This window comes from Corythoichthys intestinalis, chromosome 10, assembly GCF_030265065.1.
Source record: "Corythoichthys intestinalis isolate RoL2023-P3 chromosome 10, ASM3026506v1, whole genome shotgun sequence".
Taxonomy (NCBI): domain Eukaryota; kingdom Metazoa; phylum Chordata; class Actinopteri; order Syngnathiformes; family Syngnathidae; genus Corythoichthys; species Corythoichthys intestinalis.
The window spans coordinates 33,068,457-33,088,554 of record NC_080404.1 but is presented as its reverse complement, the minus strand read 5'-3'; the positions used below and the strand labels follow the sequence as shown (position 1 = coordinate 33,088,554).

General features: G+C 40.0%; 1 protein-coding gene across 1 annotated transcript in view; it reads right to left on the bottom strand.

The window, feature by feature from the left end:
* LOC130922709 (VPS10 domain-containing receptor SorCS1-like) overlaps positions 1–19,162 on the bottom strand; it is a 171,964-nt gene extending 152,802 nt beyond the window's left edge. Inside the window, exon 1 of the mRNA XM_057847663.1 lies at positions 18,521–19,162. Within this exon, the coding sequence (XP_057703646.1) occupies positions 18,521–19,078 (558 nt within the window). The 5' untranslated portion in view covers positions 19,079–19,162. The remainder of the gene's footprint in view (positions 1–18,520) is intronic.
* Positions 19,163–20,098: the final 936 nt, after the last annotated feature.

Sequence of the window (20,098 nt, the reverse complement as noted above, 5' to 3'; positions counted from 1 at the left end):
GCGATAATTTTGACAGCCCTAATATATAGTGATCCCTCGCTACTTCGCGCTTCAAACATCGCGCTCTCATGAGGTCAATCGCGGATTTTTTTCAATTAAAAAAAAGAATAAATAAATTTTCAGGATTTTAGACGGATTGTTTCATCCGATCATGTACAGCCTCTCACTCACCCTCCTGAAGCTTTCCTTTCTCTGCTTCAACTGCAGTAGGTTAAAGTGAATGATGAGTGACAAGGGAGCTGCTTTGAACTTGCCAGAGAAGCTTGAGAGTACTACCTTTCAAACGCGCCAGCTCGTTTAACCGTTTTGCAGATTCCGTTTACCACGCGGGGTGGAGAGGTGTCCCCATTAACCGCGAAAAACGAGGGATCACTGTACTTTTGTTTCAACCCAGCCATAAAACGAAGGTAATTAATCATACTTATTATTCAAAATGTCTGTCATTTTTAGCTTAGAAACATTAATTGATGTCTAATATTTCTTTAAAAAAAAATAATAATAATAATAATAAATTATTCACTCGCATATTTTTAAACTTTTAAACAAATTACGTCACAACGAAAAAAATTACATCTGTAAAAAAGATATTTACCTCATAACTATCGCTTAATTGTGTTTTTTTTTGTTACTGTCGCATTTTCTTTGATATGTTAGATGATAAATAATTGAGCCAAACAAAGAAAAGGGTAAATATATGAAAAAGAAAATCTCGACCACTCCTTGATGTCTGCGATTTCTGCATTACGACCCTTGTTATATTACCATGTTATATCCATAAAATCCCCCCAAAATCCGGCTGTGTCCATTCACAGCTGTGTCTTGACATGCGGTGATACATGCTACATGAAGTCTTTGGTTAAAGTCATGGCGTCTGTAATTCTGCTCTCGCGTCCTCTCGCCTCCAGATAGGGTTTTGCTGTTTAATTTATTTTTTTAATTGCCCCCCTGTTCAAAAATTTTCTTCCCCCAGAAAATTGAGATTTTAAGCTTTCCAATGATGTATCATACATGCAGAAAGGACAATTTTGAGTTTGGCCAAATTGGGGGTCTCAGAGCAGAACATCAAGTCACCTGAGTGTTTATATATATATTTATATACTGTATATACATATTAGAGACGGGTGGTTTACCGAAAATTTACCCTCTCCAAAATGGTTCACAATGACCTACATAATTTTGACCATATCTGTAAATTCAGTATTTTAATGAAATGAAAAAATTAAGTATTTTGAACCCGGTTTTATTATGTTTTGTCCGGGGTTATGCTCATTCCCCTTTAAGTACAGCCAGTGTCCTTACGTGTGACGTCACGTGACTATCAGGAAATCAGACAAACAAGCCCGTTTCTATCAACCAGTAAGCTAACACTACAAGTCAACATGATGGAGTCAGATAATAGAGAAACGCTACTGGTAGCCAGTCCACAGGCATTTCGAGTATAGCATTAGTTGACGGTCATAGTGTGGTGTTAGTGCCAAAAAAGAACTCGACGTCGGTTGTATTTTGGATTCAAGAAGGACAACGAACCATGGAGCCCTACATAAGTTTCACGATCCATTTCATGGACAACAAGTGGGAGTTGCGCACCCCGGGTGCTGGATACAGCCTATTTCTCGGACGACCATGTGGGTGAAATCACCGCTCAGGCCCTGAAACAAATGCTCTTTACGTGGGACGTGAAGTCATCATCACCAACAGCGGCGCTAACCTTGTCGAAGGGGCTGAGCTTTAACTTAATGAGTGGATGGGCACGGACTGCATCTAGGAATCAGTTAGTATGTCGTGTTATTTTGTATTTTGTCTGTCATCCTCAATGGCAGTGAATGAGTTAAAATCAGACAACATGTAACTAGAACCCAAACTTGATTAAGTCAGCCAAGATTGTGGTACTGGAGCACAAAGTTCATACCTCCTTATTCAACGCGGCAGCCAAATCATTCTAACCTGATTTTATGGAATATTTCTGCTCAGCCTTGAGCGAAGAAGTGAGAGACCCCTTGAGGGGAACACAGCTTGTGAATAAACAACACACACTGCAGGATAGCAAGGCATTCAAAAACCTCGCCGCAGGAAGGTGTGGTGGCTTTGCAGAGCTGAACTCAGGGTCCGCTGTTTCCAAAAATGCCCTTTTATTTAATACAAAGCAGGCACTCATCAATAAAAGCACATCATTCATTCCCCTGTTGTCTTTTCCGCAGTCACGGAGTTGGATTACATGCAATTCGGCGAATGTGTTTGTTCCTTTGTGTCTTTGATGCTAAAACCCTGTCAGAAACCTTCACAAGCTGTCCGTCACAAAGACACCTGCAGGGCTGTCCGCACCGTGTGCGAGCAACATATGCATGAGCTTCCACTCGTCTCAGAGATCTGTTCGCAGCGGGGAAGGCAAGAAGCATAAAATAGTAAAAAGCTGATTAAGAATTAACTGGAGGAACCTATGGATCATCTCCCCCTAAAGGCACTTGGAGATAAACGGGCTTTGCCTGGTTATGTCACCGCGCTGTTTTAAGCATGCTGCGATATTACAATTAATTGGTTAATGAGGAAAAAAAGGGTACTGCATGTTTTTGCATGCACTCTTCCGAACGGAATCACTGCAAAAAATCTTGGCACATAGCAAAGACATTTTTATTAGCCCCTTGTGCTTTATTGTGCTTTAAATCTACTTAACAGTGCATATGTTTAGCACTAATCATATTCCGCATGTAGTATTTTCTTTGTCGAAAGTACAGAGCCACCCGTATAACATTGTCACTGTATCTATAAACCTTTATGTGTACTCTGTCTCTGGCAAAGGGAAGAGAAATAACTTGGAAGCAGAAAGGCCTGATTCATTTCAAGGCTTGTCGTCTATTTTACATACTTTACGTCCCCACTGAATTTGTTTAACAAAATTCGATGGAGCTTTATAGTTTATTTACAAACATGTATTTTATTGCTATTACGGCTCTGCAAGTGGCTTAGTTACACAAAAAATTGGGTGCCCACACCTAACAGAAAATAGTCAAGCAAATCTCTGCTGTAAATCCGTGCTTCTCAATTATTTTCTGCTATGCCCCCCCCAGGAAGACATAAACGTTCCGCGCCCCCCCCAACTCTCTGCCGCCACTGTAAATATACTGTAGTATCATTTCTATATAAAATATTCCTCTGCATGACATTGTGTTCTTTTTAATAACAAAGAAAAAAGTAACATAGATCAACTTACAATAAATTTTTAAAAAATGCTCATCCATACTGTAAAAATACACTCAAGATTTTTTTACTGTTTGATACTGAAAAATAAAACTTAATAAAGTCAATAAATACTAATAAATTCAAATTGATTGGAAACATTAACTCAAGAGGACAATATGCCAAACAATTAGACCGAAAAAAACAAAAAGTAATAGAACAAAAACTACAGTGTCATTGGTAGAGGTGGGAATCTTTTCGCACCTAACGATTCGATTACGATTACAATTTAGAGGCTCCGATTCGATTATAAATCGATTATTGATGCCCCCCCCCCTTTTTTTTTTTTTTAATGTTTTGTATATTTGTTCCAAAATTGTTCAAAAATCCTCTCAGGCTAAACAAACCAAACTACTATTTTAGTATCCAGTTACCAGTTAAAAACAGTAAATAAAATACTCAAGTCCCCATTCTGTATCAGCAGCTTTAAACTACATTCAGTTAATTTAATGTTGTGAATCAACCGTTAAAGTTGTTAAAATTGCGCCCATTATTCCATAATTTCCCTTATGTCTACTTTCGACACGTGAAAGTTTTAAAACTGTTTCATCATTTAAAGATAGATTCAAGTCAAGATTTTGGCCATTTAGGGGTATTTTATATAAAAAGTAATTAGGTTCACTACAACAGAGCCTTCTAGAGAATTCTACTGCTTTAAGATGGCGCCTGTTTAGTAGCGCGGGATCGTCTGTCATTTCACATCTAGTTCTAGATATATGTGATATCTACCATAGTCGTATGTTGCCGTATGTTTGTAGCAACTAGCAACTGGGCACTGTTTGAAGCTGTCGGCCACAGTCAGGTATTATTGTTGTTTTTTTTAATCTAGCGGCATTAGCTGGACATGATATTTAACCCTGGTCCGTTCCTCATTGCGTCCCGAAGCCCGCGCTGATTGTGTTTTATTTCCGCTTTACCCGGTATAATTCAATAATCGGAATTTGGATGTTTGTGAATCGTTCTCGAATCTTCCACGGCCGAATCGCGAATAATCTAAGATCGGAAATTTTGCACGCCTCTTGGACAGAGGGACAGTTTATTTTTGCTGCTGGCAGTATCAGCGCCTTTCCTATGTTGTGGAGTTATTTTGCACTGAACAACTTGGTATGCCACCTTATATGATTATATGGCAGTGCTCGCTGGTTTACTGATGTAACACTGACAAAGCGGGAGGATTGTCAGTAATATTCGGCATGTTTTCGCTGAAAAAAATAATTCCTGCTGTCCGCTGCGAACAATTTTAGCCAAAGTAAATAGACCGGTCTTTCCTCGTTTCCCACTGTACTAAAAGGCAAAGTCAAAAGCCAAATGCTGCATACGCTTCGTCATATTTCCTTGTCTTAGCTTTTCATATCTCCAGTGCTCTTATCTGTGTGCTCTGGTTTGGTTAAAAAATATTGCGCACACGCTGAAAATGAGAGCTGCACTTCTACCCACTGAGTGGATGTGCAATTACACTTTATTCTAGTACGGCAAAAAAGTATGTTCCCCAAGGTCACATGCGCCACCCCCAGCATCGCTCTGCTGTAAATTGATTTAAATTGAAAGTACTGCTGTAAATTGATAAGCAAGCCAGAAATTATAATTTAAAGTAGCCAATTTAAGTTCTGTTTCGTGATTTGAAGTGGCTGGACTTCAACTTTTTGAGTTTCTCCATTTGCTACCAATTATGAACAAAGTATGCCAGACAGATGGGGAGATGCAGGAGCGTGAAAGTTGTGAGTTTTTGCCATGGTGTAGAGGCAGAAGAGGTGCATAAGGTTGAATGTTCATCATGAAATACAAAATACTGTGAGTAAAATATAATATACAATGATGCCTCTAGACACAAGTCTAACCTTGGTGATCTAATCTGTCGAGTCATTGTGTCTTCCTTTAAATCTTTATGATCTCTGTCACCTTATCCTGCTTTCATGACACACTTTTTAGTTGATCTACCGCCACAAACATTTTGGTGTTGTAGGAGCATCGTTGTAACCGTCAGTTTTACAGTTCATCGTCATTTCTTCTTCTCTTCTTCTTCTCAACCTCTCTTGTTCTTTCTTTTTCAGTCTGGCAACATCCAAATTTGATTCCTGATTTAATAGTCAGGATTAAGAACACAGTGGTCGCCAATATAAATAGCCTGGTGGCCCCAACGTACAGTGGTAACTCTACATACGAATTTAATTCGTTCCAGGACCCTTGTTTGTAAGTCGAAATGGTCGTATGTCGAGCAGGATTTTCCCATAAGAATACATTATAATTCCATTAATTCATTCCACAGCCCGAAAACCTACACTAAATCCTTAATAAATACTGCTGGTACGATTACAAATGGCAATTACACATGGCAAAACGAATAAATGATAAATAAAAATCGGAATGATAATAAAATAGTAATAATTCCTGGTTGGGAGTACAGGTAGATGTAGACTGCTGAGCATAACTGCTTGTCGCACCTCCGACGGTGCCAGTAGGCCCGCTGCAGGGTCGTCAGCCGGGAGCCACCCCTCATTGATGTTTCGCCCCTTTCATCCCGGAACATCTCTGGGTGGTGGGGCAGTATCAGGGACGTCTCCCTGCCACTCCCTTCAGCTGGCTTGTGGGCTGAGCCCCAATGGACAATGCATGGCAGGGGAGTCCAAGTCCCTGAGTCAAGTGCAGGCCTGATAATGTAATGAACCGGTTTCTAATGTGGCGGGCATGTTTTGCGTGCTTTACCTGAATGCACCGCGTGGCTGATGTCACAGAGTAAAGCCTTAGTTATGCTCCCGCGTTGCGGTGAAGGCGCAGCGACTACGGCGTCATTCGACATTCGATGGTTCTCTGGCCAGGTGACGCATTGCTCTGTAATTCACCGTCAAGCCACTAAAGGGGTGTGGCGTTATGTTTGTACGGTTTTGGGGCATGCTTGTTGACTTCCTCTCGTCTAGTTTAACGGAGAAAAAAATAAATAAACAATGCAATGCTTGAATGTGGATCTTCAGCTCATCAACATCATACAAATGTTGAGGCGCAGGCGACACAGAAGACGGTTTCGAGGCGGTCTGTCCAACTTTTAATGCTGCATAGAGTTCTAGCCCGGGTGGAAACCAGCTAGTTGTAGCGGCTAGCTTCAAACTGGTGTCGAGCAATGCGTCCAGCGTTTTGTCCGAGGTCTGCAAAGCCCTCCAGCCCGATTTTTTTGCCGTGTCCTACAACCAGCCAGTGGGAAGCCATAGCAGATTTCTGGCTTTTATGGAACTTCCCAAACTGTGTTGGAAGCCTTGATGTTAACGTTATCATAAAAGCTCCGAAGCACTCTCAATCAGTGACGATGTATGGTGTGTGAACTGTCTGTTGTTGAAAATTAAATATCAAAACAACTCTTTTGACACCAAACCTGTGCTTTATTTTTCATATACTTGAAGTTTAACATATAAATAAGTCACAGACTCACAGCAAACATATGTACATAATAAATGATGAAGTGCACCAACCAAAAATTCGACATAAAGTGATAAAAAGCTGGCAGTTTTTGGCCGACTGGGTCATCGCTTTGTGTGGCCACTCGATTCCGAATACACACATACTTGTCTCGTGGTTCTTCCATTTGTTTTATTCAATCGCTGGCTGACCTCCAGCCCCGTATTTTCAGCAATCTCCTTCCACGAATTGCTTGCCATTTGGCAATCTTCATAATGTCTTGACGAGATATTGTAGAAGTTGCCGTACTTGCTCTTCGTTGATACTCTCGTCGGCTTGGTCCATTTTTGCGTGTAGGAAAAATAATGTTTGATAATGCCAGTGATTTCGCACTGAACCGGAAACAACAGTCTGAGTGGACCAATCATAGTCCATTTCCACCACGTCACACGCGTTGACGCGACGCGAAGTCAGAAAAAGAGGAAGGAGCCAGAGAGGCTACGGCGTAGGGTCGTAAATCGGGTCTTCCTTGACGGCGCAGGTCTGACGCGAAAGCATGACTCGGCCTTATGAAAGGTGCAGATGAGACTTTACTTTCTCTTTTAAAGTTCTGTTCTTACTGGCGTTAACTGCGGCAGACACTAGGCGTGTTGTGTTGCACAAGTTCTGAAATAAATTATTAAAAACCTGACGAAGGTGGCGATCTCTTTGGCGATGGTACCACAATAATAACTGTCACCTTAACTTGTAAAGACTGGCGAATGGAGGTTGGAGGAGGAGTATTGTCGAGCCAGTTCACAGATGCGCACACCACGCGATTATTTTTCTATCATTTCCATCTTCATTTCAATGGGAAGTGTCACCTTTTTCTTTTTTTCACCACCTGCACTATCCTTCTTGGACCCCGTGTTGACTTCTCTCACAAGATAATCAGCCGTGCGTCCGTCTGTGCTGTGGCAAAACAAAACTGCGGCGCTGTCATAAATGGTCTTATTTCGAGAATGTCGTCGGATAAAGAAACAAACGAAGAGTCAAATTTTACGTCGGATGTCGAAAAGATCGTGTGTCATATATCGAACCGTCAGGGCCACCAGAATGCTCCAACCACTGGCCCCACTGGGCCAGTAAAAATAATGCGTCGATTTTAAAAAAAAAATCTTATTTCACATTCATTCCAATTAGTTCCGTGTTTTGATGACGTTACGCTATCCCGATCAAAGACAACCTTACAGTCAATGCAGGTCGTTCAGTCGCTCGCTCCTGCGGGAACGCTCATTACCTGATTACTGCTGCAGATTGATTGTCAGTATCTCCATACCCACCAAACGTTATAATACAAGACAAATGTTTCTGAAACCCCCAGCCCCTGGCCAAGCACCCGGGGGGAAAAACACTCAAGAAAGAGAAAGTCACCGGAGGAGTTGAGAGAATACAAAATCCAATAGAAAAAGAAAAGGGAGGGAAAGGTTCGGTCCCAGTGGCGAGACCGCTGGAATTTCGGCTATGATGAGACAAGAAACGAGGTTTACTGTGAGTTGTGCTAATCAATGCCCACAAGTAAGTGAGAGAAAAGTTGACGAGTATGAAACCTATTGTATGAGCAAAATGCGATTATTCTTACGCTTGACTACAGGGAAAATAATATCGTCATAACGATGGTCTAACTTGAAAATCGTTACCCATAATTGCCTTAGTCATCTCTTTGAATTCTAAATTGTTGCCACGGCAACCGTGGCGGGGAGACTTCCAGAGGGCAGTTAAGGGAAGACAGGAAAGCTTCGGCCAAGCATGTGGCTCTCCCGTGGGTCCTTCTCACATACGCTATACTGGAGTGATTATGGAATAGGATTATTTGCACTAGAATCATGTTTTTTCATTTTACTACACTTTTCATTAAATCTACCTAAAAAAAAAAGTTATTCAAGCAAATTGTTCTTTTTCATAATTAATGGGATCAATAACTGAGGCGTTGACCTGGGCCAGTGGTTTTGAAAGTGGGGCCAGTAAACTTCAAAAGCCAGTGGATAGGGCCACTGGCTAATTTCCCATATTGTTTACCCCTAGAAAAATATGTTTTCCTGCAAACCTGCTTTAGAATCAATCACCTTCTTCTTCCAGTGAACTCCTATGTATGCAAGGTGTCACTCCTTCTCCGTGGCTATTAAGACCTTTTCAGTTGGCTTTCCAAGATGATGTAAGACTGAAGTTCACACGCTGCAATATACTATCACCGAAGCATGCTGATTGGTTTTCGACATCCTCTCAAGCATGTTCTTTAAGAGTCAAATGTTGGCTACGTGCGGAGAGTTCAGCATTGAGCTAAACTGCTGCATGACATTTGCATCCTCTCTGAAACACCCCCGCCACCTACCCTTTAAGTGATCACTCATCCTTGTTGGACAGTGCTGTTAACTTTGTTGCTGAGCCACATGAATCGATCATTTAACATTTGGCCTTTTAAATGATTTCGAGTCAAGATATGACGTGTTCTGGATGAACCTTTGAGCGTTCACTTCATATGAGATGTACAAAGCTAAAAAAAAAAAAGGTAGTACTTTTCATTGAAATGTTGAACTTGAACTGAATCAAACACGACAACAAAATGGAAAAACAGTTGAAGCGTGTGTTATTTTTAGATATTAGTGACCAGTGTTGTTAATCTCACTTTAAAAAAATAATTAATTACAGTTACAAATTACTTCTCCAAAAAAGTAATTACGTTAGTAACTCAGTTACCTGAATGTAAAATTAGTTACATAACAAAGTAACTGGTGATAATTTTCATGTTTTTTTTTTTTTTTTTAATTCCCAAAAATTAAAAATTAAAAATTAAAAAAAAAAACTGGTCACACAATCTGAAGTTTAAAGGGTTTTTGGGACAACAGGGGCACTGCGGATCTTGCGATAACTAGATGATAATAATAATTAGAGGTGGGACTCTTTGGGCACCTAACGATTCGATTCGATTCGATTACGATTACGATTCAGAGATTTCGATTTGATTATAAATCGATTAGTGATGCCCCCCTCCCCCCATTTTTTTTTTTTTAAATGTTTTATATATTTGTTCCAAAATTGTTCAAAAATCCTCTCAGGCTAAATAAACCAAACTACTATTTTAGTATCAAGTTACCAGTTAAAAACAGTAAATGAAATACTCAAGTCCCCATTCTGTATCAGCAGCTTTAAACTACATTCAATTAATTTTAATATTGTGAATCAACCGTTAAAGTTGTTAAAATTGCGCCCGTTATTCCATAATTTCCCTCATGTCTACTTTCGACATGTGAAAGTTTTAAAACTGTTTCATCATTTAAAGATAGATTCAAGTCAAGATTTTGCCAATTTCGGGGTATTTTAGATAAAAAGTAATTAGGTTCTCTACATCAGAGCCTTCTAGAGAAGTCTACTGCTTTAAGATGGCGCCTGTTTACTAGCACGGGAAAGTCTGTCATTTCACATCTAGTCTAGATATATGTGATATCTACCATAGCCATATGTTGCCCTTTGCTTGTAGCAACTACCAACTGGACGCTGTTTGAAGCGGCGCAGTCAGGTATTATTGTTTTTTTTTTTTTTAACCTAGCGGCATTAGCTGCACATGAAGTTTACTCTCGGTCCGTTCCTCATTGCATCCCGAAGACCGCGCTGACTGCGTTTTATTTCCGCTTTACTTGGTATAATTCAAAAATCGTAATTTGGATGTTTGTGAATCGTTCTCGAATCGTCCACGGCCGAATCGCGAATAATCTGAGAATCGGAAATTTTGCACGCCTCTAATAATAATAATAACTAGATAATAACCTTTGCTATGTGTGGAAGTCATTTAATGTTGTGAATCAATCGTTAAAGTTGTTAAAATTGCTCCACTTATTGCATTAGTTCCCTTTCGTCTATTTTCGACATGTGTACGTTTTAAAACTGTTTCATCATTTAAAGATAGATTTAAGTTAAGTTTTGCCGATTTAGGAGCATTTTAGATCAAAAGTGACTTAGGTTTGCCAGGAAGGTTCTCTACAACAGAGCCTTCATGAGAAGTGTACTGCTTTAAGATGGCGGCAGTTTAGAAACGCATCTAATTCTTTATTATATATGTTGCTAATGCCGCCGTGTCTGTCATTTGCATTTAGTTCTGTATATATGTGATATCTACCAAAGCATCATGTGGGCGTAGTTTGTAGGCTATCGGCTTAAGTCAGGTATTATTGGAGCCACCTAGCATACTAACATCGCATTTGCAACAGCGTCACACTCCCTTGCCTCATCCCCACTCCTGCTCCGCACTCTCGTCTCCGTGAGTCCGTCTTTTTCCAGGCTTTTTCGTGACAGTCAACCAACAGTAACGCACGCCTTTTCCGACTCAGTAACGGTAACAGCGTTGCCAAGATGAGAAAAGTAATTAATTAGATTACTCACTAGTGAAGAAAATAACTCCGTTAGTAACGCCGTTATATTCTAACGCCGTTATTAACAATACTGTTAGCGACCAAGATATAAATGTATAAAATGGCTTGCTAACTTTGGCGATGCAATTTTAATTACTTTTGAAGGAAATGCAAGATCTTAGGCTGACGCCAGTGACATGTTAGTGAATATGTAATTTAATCCACCAATCGTAGCCGTACCGGTAATGATTGACATGAATATATAAGAACGGCGAGGAAGATAAATGTCAAATATGTTTGGGTAAAAAGATGACATTTCACAAACATAACTGCTAATGCAATATAAAAATACCCTTTGAGAAAACGGCAAAACAGAAATTAAAAAGAAGGGATTACTTTGGGTTAACTTTACAGCTTTGATGATGAAACCCCAAACTGACCATCACACCAAACTTTACTGATGGGAAGGAGAGTTTAAAGACATTAATAATGCAAACAGTTGCTACGAAAAAGATAAGACTGAGATGCCTCTACTACTTGTTAGAGTTATACTTTGTGACACTCAATCCATCAAATAAGACATCACGCAGTGATGACAAGAAAGCTGGCAAGATTGGTTAATAAACAGAGGAATGTAAAATTCAACACTATAATTGAGAAGCAGCTCTCGTTCTGAATGTTTAACTTCAGGAGATGAAGGCGGCTTATTAAAATCTGGCCAGAGGTTCCTCTAGGGCTGCTCGGGGCAGGCAAAAAGATTTTTTTTTCCAAGATAAGAAAAGTAAAAGATGGATAAACCCATCAAACTATGCCGACATGAAAGTTTTTTAAGAAGCCACAAGCTTTTTAGATCAGCCCAATATTGAGACAGATGAGAATCGCCCTTTTGGCAAAAGGAGCAATGAAACAAGCTGTGGTAAATCATTTAAGCTTTAGGCAGTGCCAGAACCCGCTATTAAACTTACATTCCACTTCTGAATAAAGCAAATCCTCCATGTCGTCTTTTTGGTGTTCTGCGTGCTCACTTGTGAAAGCTTGTAGCATGTTGTTTGATTAGTGCAGCGACTATGAACACATTGAGTGCAACTAAACGGAAACATTAGACGCGATACGCCGAGCGGGCGACGAGATAGATGTGCACACGCAACACTACCTTGAAATGCATCCATCCATCCATTTCAGGAAAATTAACAAAAATCAAGAGCGATGATCCCTTCAATGAGTTGAAATTTGCTCTTGAACAAACACACAGATGCTCATTCAATGTGAATGTTAATGCCGTTAATTCATTGATTGCCATTGAATGCGATTGACGTACAATCCATTTAAATCAGATGGGCAGGTAGAGATTGTTCACTGAAAGCCTCTCACAGACAAAGGCTAAGGTCATACTGCAGGTCTTAATGCACAATTACCTTTTTTTTCATATCTGTTTTTTTTTTGGTGTGCCCGTTCAGACTGCCTTTGTCCACTGAGCCCGCTCAAGCATTACGCATGCACATTAGTCCGACACGCGCTGACCAAACTGACCCGCATGCGCATAAACATCAAAACAAAAAACTACACACTCTGCCTGCATGATGCACACACATAAGCCTTATGTGTGTGCGTCAGTTTACCCCGAGTCGGCCATGTAAGCGATACTGAAATATTGCTCATTCGGTGCACAGTAAGAAACGGAGCATTATCAGGCTTATCCTTTTCTTCATTGTAGGGCTACAGCTATCGAATATTTTAGTAATTGAGTATTCGACTGAAAATTCTATCGATTAATCGAGTAATCGGATAAAACATTTTTTTTTTAGGTAAATAGCAATTATAAATATGCATGAGAAAACAAGACATTTCATTTAACATTGAACCATTTTCAGTCAATCAATGTCTTCATTTTCGATGTACATTGTTGAAAACAGCCAACAGATAAAATTGAAATAATAAATTGATAATAATAAATTGAGATACAATTGTATCTCAGATGTAACTAGAAAAAAAAATCACTGCTTTCACTCAAAAAACTTCATACCTAACACCGTCATTTCACTTGATAACACACATCACTTAAAAGTGAGGTGTTTTTCCCACGTGTTTCAATTGAATTTCCATTTGTATCAAGCTATTTCTAAGTTCTAGTAAAATTTTAAGTTAGTCTAAATTGTAAATCCTGGTAAAAACGTACTTTTTGCAGTGTTTAAAATAAATGTATGATACCAGCTGTATTGGATCACATTGGGGACCACTGCTACTTGGTGTTTTATCCAGCAATGACTACTGAGCTAAAATAGACAGTTAGCTTTATTATGTTTTTATTTTACAACCCCATCACTCAACAGCGCTATGTTTTTACAGATTAAATAAAGCCTGTATGTAAGACACGTTAGCCCCGCATCGACAGTAGTCATAATTAATAGAAACCTAGCCCTCCGCAGGGCTAACGTTACGTGAGCAAGGGTCAGTAACGTTTGGAGAGTATTTATTAGCGCCGGATATCTACTGCTTTAAGATGGCGGCTGTTTACTAATGCCGCCAAGTCTGTCATTTCGCATCTAGTTCTATATAAATGTGATATATATGAGAGGCTACCTGCTACCACTGTAGCATCATGCTGGCGTAGTTTTTAGCAACGTTGGAATAGTTTGTAGCTGCTGTCGGCTGCAGTCAGGTATTATTGCTTCTTCCTATACGCACGTGACGTCAGCGCGTTGTTCTGCATTAAAAGTAGTCCGGGCAAAACCTGATGCTTAGAGCTGGCAAAATTAAACAATTTCTCGAGGCGAATAAAATTACTCGGATCAGTTTAGATCAGAGTATTCGTTTCAGCTCTACTTCATTGTATTTTTTTTTATGACTGTGGTCAACCTAGCCTCCTGCGTCGTAAAAGCCAAGTTCAAGCTAGGTAGCTAGGCAGTAACGTTAATGAACAGCTACATTGCTGCTATTTTGCGTGAATCTTTCGCTCTTTGCTGACGTAATTGCTGCATGAATTCCGATTTGGGAGACTTGACAGTTCAGACTGCTGCCACATTTTGGAAAAAATGTGGCCCAGATCGGATTTAAACCACATGGCAAAGTGACCCAGATCGGATTTGAAATGATCATTTCTATGCGACTTGTCCCGTTCAAACCATCAATTAATGCCTCACTGGAGTCGGAAAAAAACGAAAAAATCGGATTCGTGCATTAAGACCTGCAGTATGATCCTAGCCAAAATGGTTTGGTTTGGACATCTGTCGCAGTCAATGGCACCAAAGGAGTTAAACTTGTCTACAAATGTGGAATCAGTAGCAGTAAAAAAACTGAATGGGTCCACTGTTCCTGCAGATTTTTTTTTAGTTTTTACTGTATTCATTCCATAGTCAAGTGTTGCTCAGCTTCTTGCTAAAAATTTAAATAGACCGAAAATTTTGGTAGATTTATCTCTTTAAGGTTTTATCTTAGCTACTGCTGCAGAAATTACAATTTTAAGAATGGTTGGCTATTTCCAGCTCACCATACTGACTTAAGTTCCACCTGTCAACATCAGGTATCTGCTTTATGTCAGGTTTCTTGCAGGTGGAGCACAGCATTCAGCAATAATGCAGCACAGGGTATTTGAATCAGATTCCAATAGAGCTTTTTGGTAGTATGAACCATATATACATGACAACATGTCTGATTGTGATCATGTCATGATTAGAAGAACGGACATTGATAAAAAATAATATTGTAGTTTTAAACCACAGCCTCCCGCTATCCTGTTGTAATTCATAATTACTTTGATGAATTGAAGATTTTGTTGTTTAATTTTGTGTTTTTTAGGTCTCATAGAATCTTTCGCTTAATCCCATTTAATCACTTCCATTGACTTCAAAGGCTAAGTGAGTCTTCAGTGGTGTATGGGCTCCCTGTAGTGGTGAGTGAATGTCTCACTGAATTAAAAATTAAACGCGACATCACTTCGTAATCCAATACTGTATGTTTCCATTGTATTCAAGAGCAATACATTTTCTATTTTATCTTGGCCTATTAGAACTAGGTGGACTAATACTGCATCATTCATTGGAGAGGCAAACGTGACAGTCCACGGTTACCGTCAATGCCACTGACACATGATCATTCACTGCCATCCCTCCCAAGTTCAGATGGGTTTGATGTCTATCACCATCACTGTCAGCGAATGTGTTAATCTAGTTTAAGATGTTTGAAAACTCCTGGGATTGATGATTGATGCATATCTGGGATGCTGCATCCCGATATTGCTTAAATTGCCGCCTTCTATATGGCAATGTCAGTCGGAAGCAAGCAAGCTGCCTTAAAACAAATTCATGCATATTTCAAAAGGCCTCAATAACCTAGTGCCCTTTTCACCGGTCCATACACGAAAAGTCTATTAAGGAGGTTACCGGGACCGGCTGCCCCGATTCTTCTGCTTAGAAGCAAGAAAAAAAGAAAAGAAAGAAAAACGCAGCATATTCCGTTGAGCCCAAACGTCATACACAGCGCTCTTTATCTATAGAATTGATTTGAACTAAGCCCCTCAGCTGGTGCAGAAATCTCCAAGCGGCTACGTGGCAGCTTTTTGTGCCATCAACATCACTGGAGCGCCTCGCACTCTCTCTCAAGTGGCCTGTTGAATTATTAAAGGCACATAATCACAAGGACCGAATAAAACAGAGTTATCGAAGGCAAATTTACACTTGCCGGCCACAACATTAGGCACACTGACAGGGAAGCATGTTTTTATTGTTTGAGCTGTTTCTAATATTTTGGGTGTTATTGAGATGGCTGTGTAATGTGGTGCAGTTCAGCACCACTGTGACTGCAATGATAAACATTTTATGTTGCCACAGAGCCTTGTTAGTTGTTATTTTTGTCTCTGCAACACCCAACCCCACATGATTTGATCAACTTGAATTAAATGTTCTGCCATTGGTGCATTGACTCCCACCCTGGATGTTGTAAGACAGCATCAGGTGTGCCATAGGGAAGTTACTTAAGTACTGCAAATAATGTATTTTTTGTTCCTGCATTTATGCCAGTGACATAGAGTGACAGTCAAAACAATTAAATGCTCTTTTACATTAAATTTAACCTGAGTTGTAAGGCAGTTTGCGGCTAAGATTTTTTTTCTCAATTAAAAAATGTACCACGACTAAAAAAGACGTCGGAAAAATCTGCTATTAGGGGGGTGACAAAATATTAAACAGTGATATATGATGGTGATATGCTATGTATCCCAAAAGGTTATCGATATTCTCTGGCCAAGGATCAAGATATCGTTTTAAAAAAGTGTCGATGTTTTTTAGAAAAAAAAAAAAAAAAAAGGAACCAACAAGTTGCTACCAAAATCTTCCACCATAATAGTTACTCAGTTAACTCTAAGGCTTCCAATGACGGTGCTCGACGCCCAATCCATTTAGGCTGGGAACGTTCGTTCATTCAAAACCAGAGCATTCACAGTCATTTGGTCCGATTTTAGGGGCATTTACAGGTCACTTATACTGTTCATTTTAGGGCATTTACAGGTCATTTCCTGTTGCAGTTCAGTCACTGCCTATTCATTTGGGTGATTCCCAGGTCACCTCCTGTTCTGTAACTCAAAATAAACAGGAAGTGACCCATAAAATACCCCAAAATCTACAGGAAGTAACTGAAAATCAACAGGTAAATGATCTTAAATGGCCCAAAATTACCTCATTGCCTGGCATTGGCTGCCACTGACGGCCATAGGCGTTCAATCCGTTTGAAGTGGGAGGGATGGCAGCGCGTTCATTCGCTGCCACCCTCCCAGTTCAAACGGATTGGACGTCTACTAGTGATAAACTCATTCCGATTCACAGCAGAAGCTTGTTTTTCTGTTTATTAGTTGTTTGTAGAATATCCTAGAATGATTTCCATACCAATGTATCGATAATCATTGTATCGCCATATCGTCAGATCATCGTTATCGTGAGCTTGTATCGCAAATCGTATTGTATCGTGAGGTAAAAAGAGGTTCCCACTCCTATCTGGTATAGTGAACAAAGACCCCCCCCCCCTTTCAAAATAATAAGGATGGAAAACAAACTATCTTTGGAGGTTTTATATACGCGCAGTAGAGTCTACGGTACTCCCCAAACTACGGCCCGGCCCACCTCCACATTTGGTCCGACCCCTTGAACATTTTTTTTTTTTTTTAAATAGTGTTATTTATTTCCTGGCTTTTTTCTGTGAAGAACCCAGGGAGGGTTATTTGGTGATATTATATTATATTATATTATATTATATTATATTATATTATATTATATTATATTATATTATATATTTTTTTAATTTTATTTACTTTTGTTCCGTGAAGAATCCAGAAAGGGTTATTTGATTGTGGCTTTCTGAAAAACAATAAATTTTTACATTTAGGCACTCCTGCAATCATGACGCTTTTTCTGTTACAAACTGACCTGGCCCCTCATCAGAGAAGGGAAAAGTTATGTGGCCCTCACAGGAAAAAGTTTGGGGACCCCTGGTCTACAGGGTTCATTTGTTTTAACACAATCATGCAATCTTCATTCTAAGTTAAAAGTGTCAAGCAGGGGCGTTACCGGGGTGGGGGAGAGGGAGGTGCAGTGCCCACCCATGGACACGCTCTGCCCACCCAAAAAAAACTAGATGTAGTACTAACGGCAGTTGTGGCACCACGTATGGTATCGCATTCATATAGTACTGATGTGTTCTAAGTTTTAACCTTTGCTTTGTTACCTCCTCTTTCACCTTAAAAAAAAAAAAAAAAAAAAGAAAGAAATGAAATGTTGGTTTTGTTCCTAGGGGGCGCTACACACACTTACGCATATTTCGATTTTTTTTTTCCCTTTTTCTTTTTTTTTTTTTTCTTTTTTTTTAAATACATTTTATCAAAGTTTTCACCAGTGTTCACCTGGCCTTTGAGTTTGGTGAGTTTTGAAGCATTCTGAGGGGGTCAAAATAGGGCTCTAAGCGTCGGTGGGACAAAAAATGACTGCTGGTGGGTGCTACATAGTGTATTTGGAATTTGTTTTTACACGATATCAAAGATTGCACCTGTCTTGACCTGCTGACAATTTTGGTGCATTTTGAAGCATTCTAAGGGAATCAATAGAGCTCAAAGGGGCTGCGGAACAAAGAATAACTAATAAAACTGAGGAACCACATTAGGTTACCTAAAAAAAACATTGTCATCTGCATGTCTATACTGTTCAGTTATGGATGTGTTCTGAGTCAAATAAAATCAAATCAACTTTTATTTGTTTAGACCAAATCACAACAAGTTATCTCAAGGAGAAAACAAAGTGTTTTAAGGTGCAGAAGCCTTACGCTGGATTTCAACCTACTTGAGCATTGTAGCTTCTTTTTTTTTTTTTTTTTTTTTTTTTTTTTCCCCAGGTAAGACTAATGCCCACCCACACCTGGCATCCTGGTAACACCACTGGTGTCAAGACAATAAAAAAGTGAAAGACCATACTGCGTCAAAAGATAAACATGCGTGCGTAAATCTCGAACGCGTCCGATTGGACACATGGACTCACGCTGCTGTTCTGGCCGGACCAGTGCACCATCGCCTGATTATGCGCGGTGTCCCCGGCCAGGGCGAATGTGGAGCTGGCCAGCTGGACCTCCACCGGCTCGGGATACGGAGCTTCGCGCGCGCCCTCGGCTCCCAAATCGGCCCAAGTCTCTGCGCCCCTTGCGCTTCTCCTCCGGCTTTCTGTTGAATCCACATCTCCCACATTCTCCTCGCTTTCCACATCGTTCCGGCTCTCAAGATGGGAAAGTTTTGGCTGACCGTCCGACGCATCCTCTTGAGAACAACATGCGTTTTCTTGCCACGCGCGTGGAAGCTCGACTTTTGCCGAACTTTCTGCGATCGCAAGGTCAACTTCGGTACTCGCTTCGCCTTCGGTAAATCCGACAAGCTCTCCAAAATGCGTCAAATCCTGCGCGCGGAGCTCCCGGGGGGTCGCGCGGATGTGCGCGAAATGACCCGAGGGACCGCATCTTACTCCCGGCTTGCAAGTTGAGGACAAGACCCGCGTCCACTCGGAGGAGAAAATCACCAAAAGGCAAAAAGCGTAGCGTGACTCCATGCTAAAAGTCGGTTAGAAAGGCTTCATTTTTTAGGGGAGGTGGGGTGGGCTACAGTGTAGCGTTTGTGTGTCATCCACCTGGGTGAGTGGAGCCGGTGAATGTGCGGAGGGGCGGCGCAGGCAGCTAGTGTTCCCCTCCTGATGCGAGAGAGGTGGAGCTGGAGGCTGGATCTTGCATCAGCCCGTCTCATTAAAAAAAAAAACAAAAAGTCTAGATACCTATGTGGAAAACAAAATGACTTGGCGCAGTTTTATCTGCCTAATTGCCAAATGCAAATTGAGATTTGCAAAAATCGGCAGCAAAATTTGTGTTTAGGTTTAAACTATCACATACCTGTCAACCCGATTACAAATAGTGACGTATGCCCTTACAAATTGGTGACTAATCTTACAACGTCGTATGTAGCGTGCAATATGAAACAAAAATAAAACAACTTTTTAAATAATATGAATTTATTGGGAATATTGTAACTAGGGCTGTCCAACGATTACAATTTTTAATCGAGTTAATCACAGCTTAAAAATTAATTAATCGTAATTAATCACAATTCAAACCATTTTTAAAATATGCCATATTGTTTTATTTTATTATTATTATATTATTTTATTTTATTAACATTCTTTCTGTTAAAGGGATCCACGGATAGAAAGACTTGTAGTTCTTAAAAGATAAATGTTAGTACACGTTATAGTAGTTTTATATTAAAACCCCTCTTAATGTTTTCGTTTTAATAAAATTTGTAAAATTTTCAATCAAAAAATAAACTAATAGCTCGAAATTGTTGACGTCGCCAAGCGAGACGTCACATGGGCTCTTCTACATCTTTCTTCTACAGTGTCTTTAACTACGTAAGGTACTGATTGAAATACACCACAAGGTGTCAATGGCGAGTTTTAAATTAATTAGAGATCTAGCCAAGGCAAAGTCTGAGTAAGTTTTATGCGTATTTTGCATAGCTATTTTGATTGGGAATGCCAGTTCTCTTTGCATTGAGCGCTTTTCTTTATGTGAACTTTATT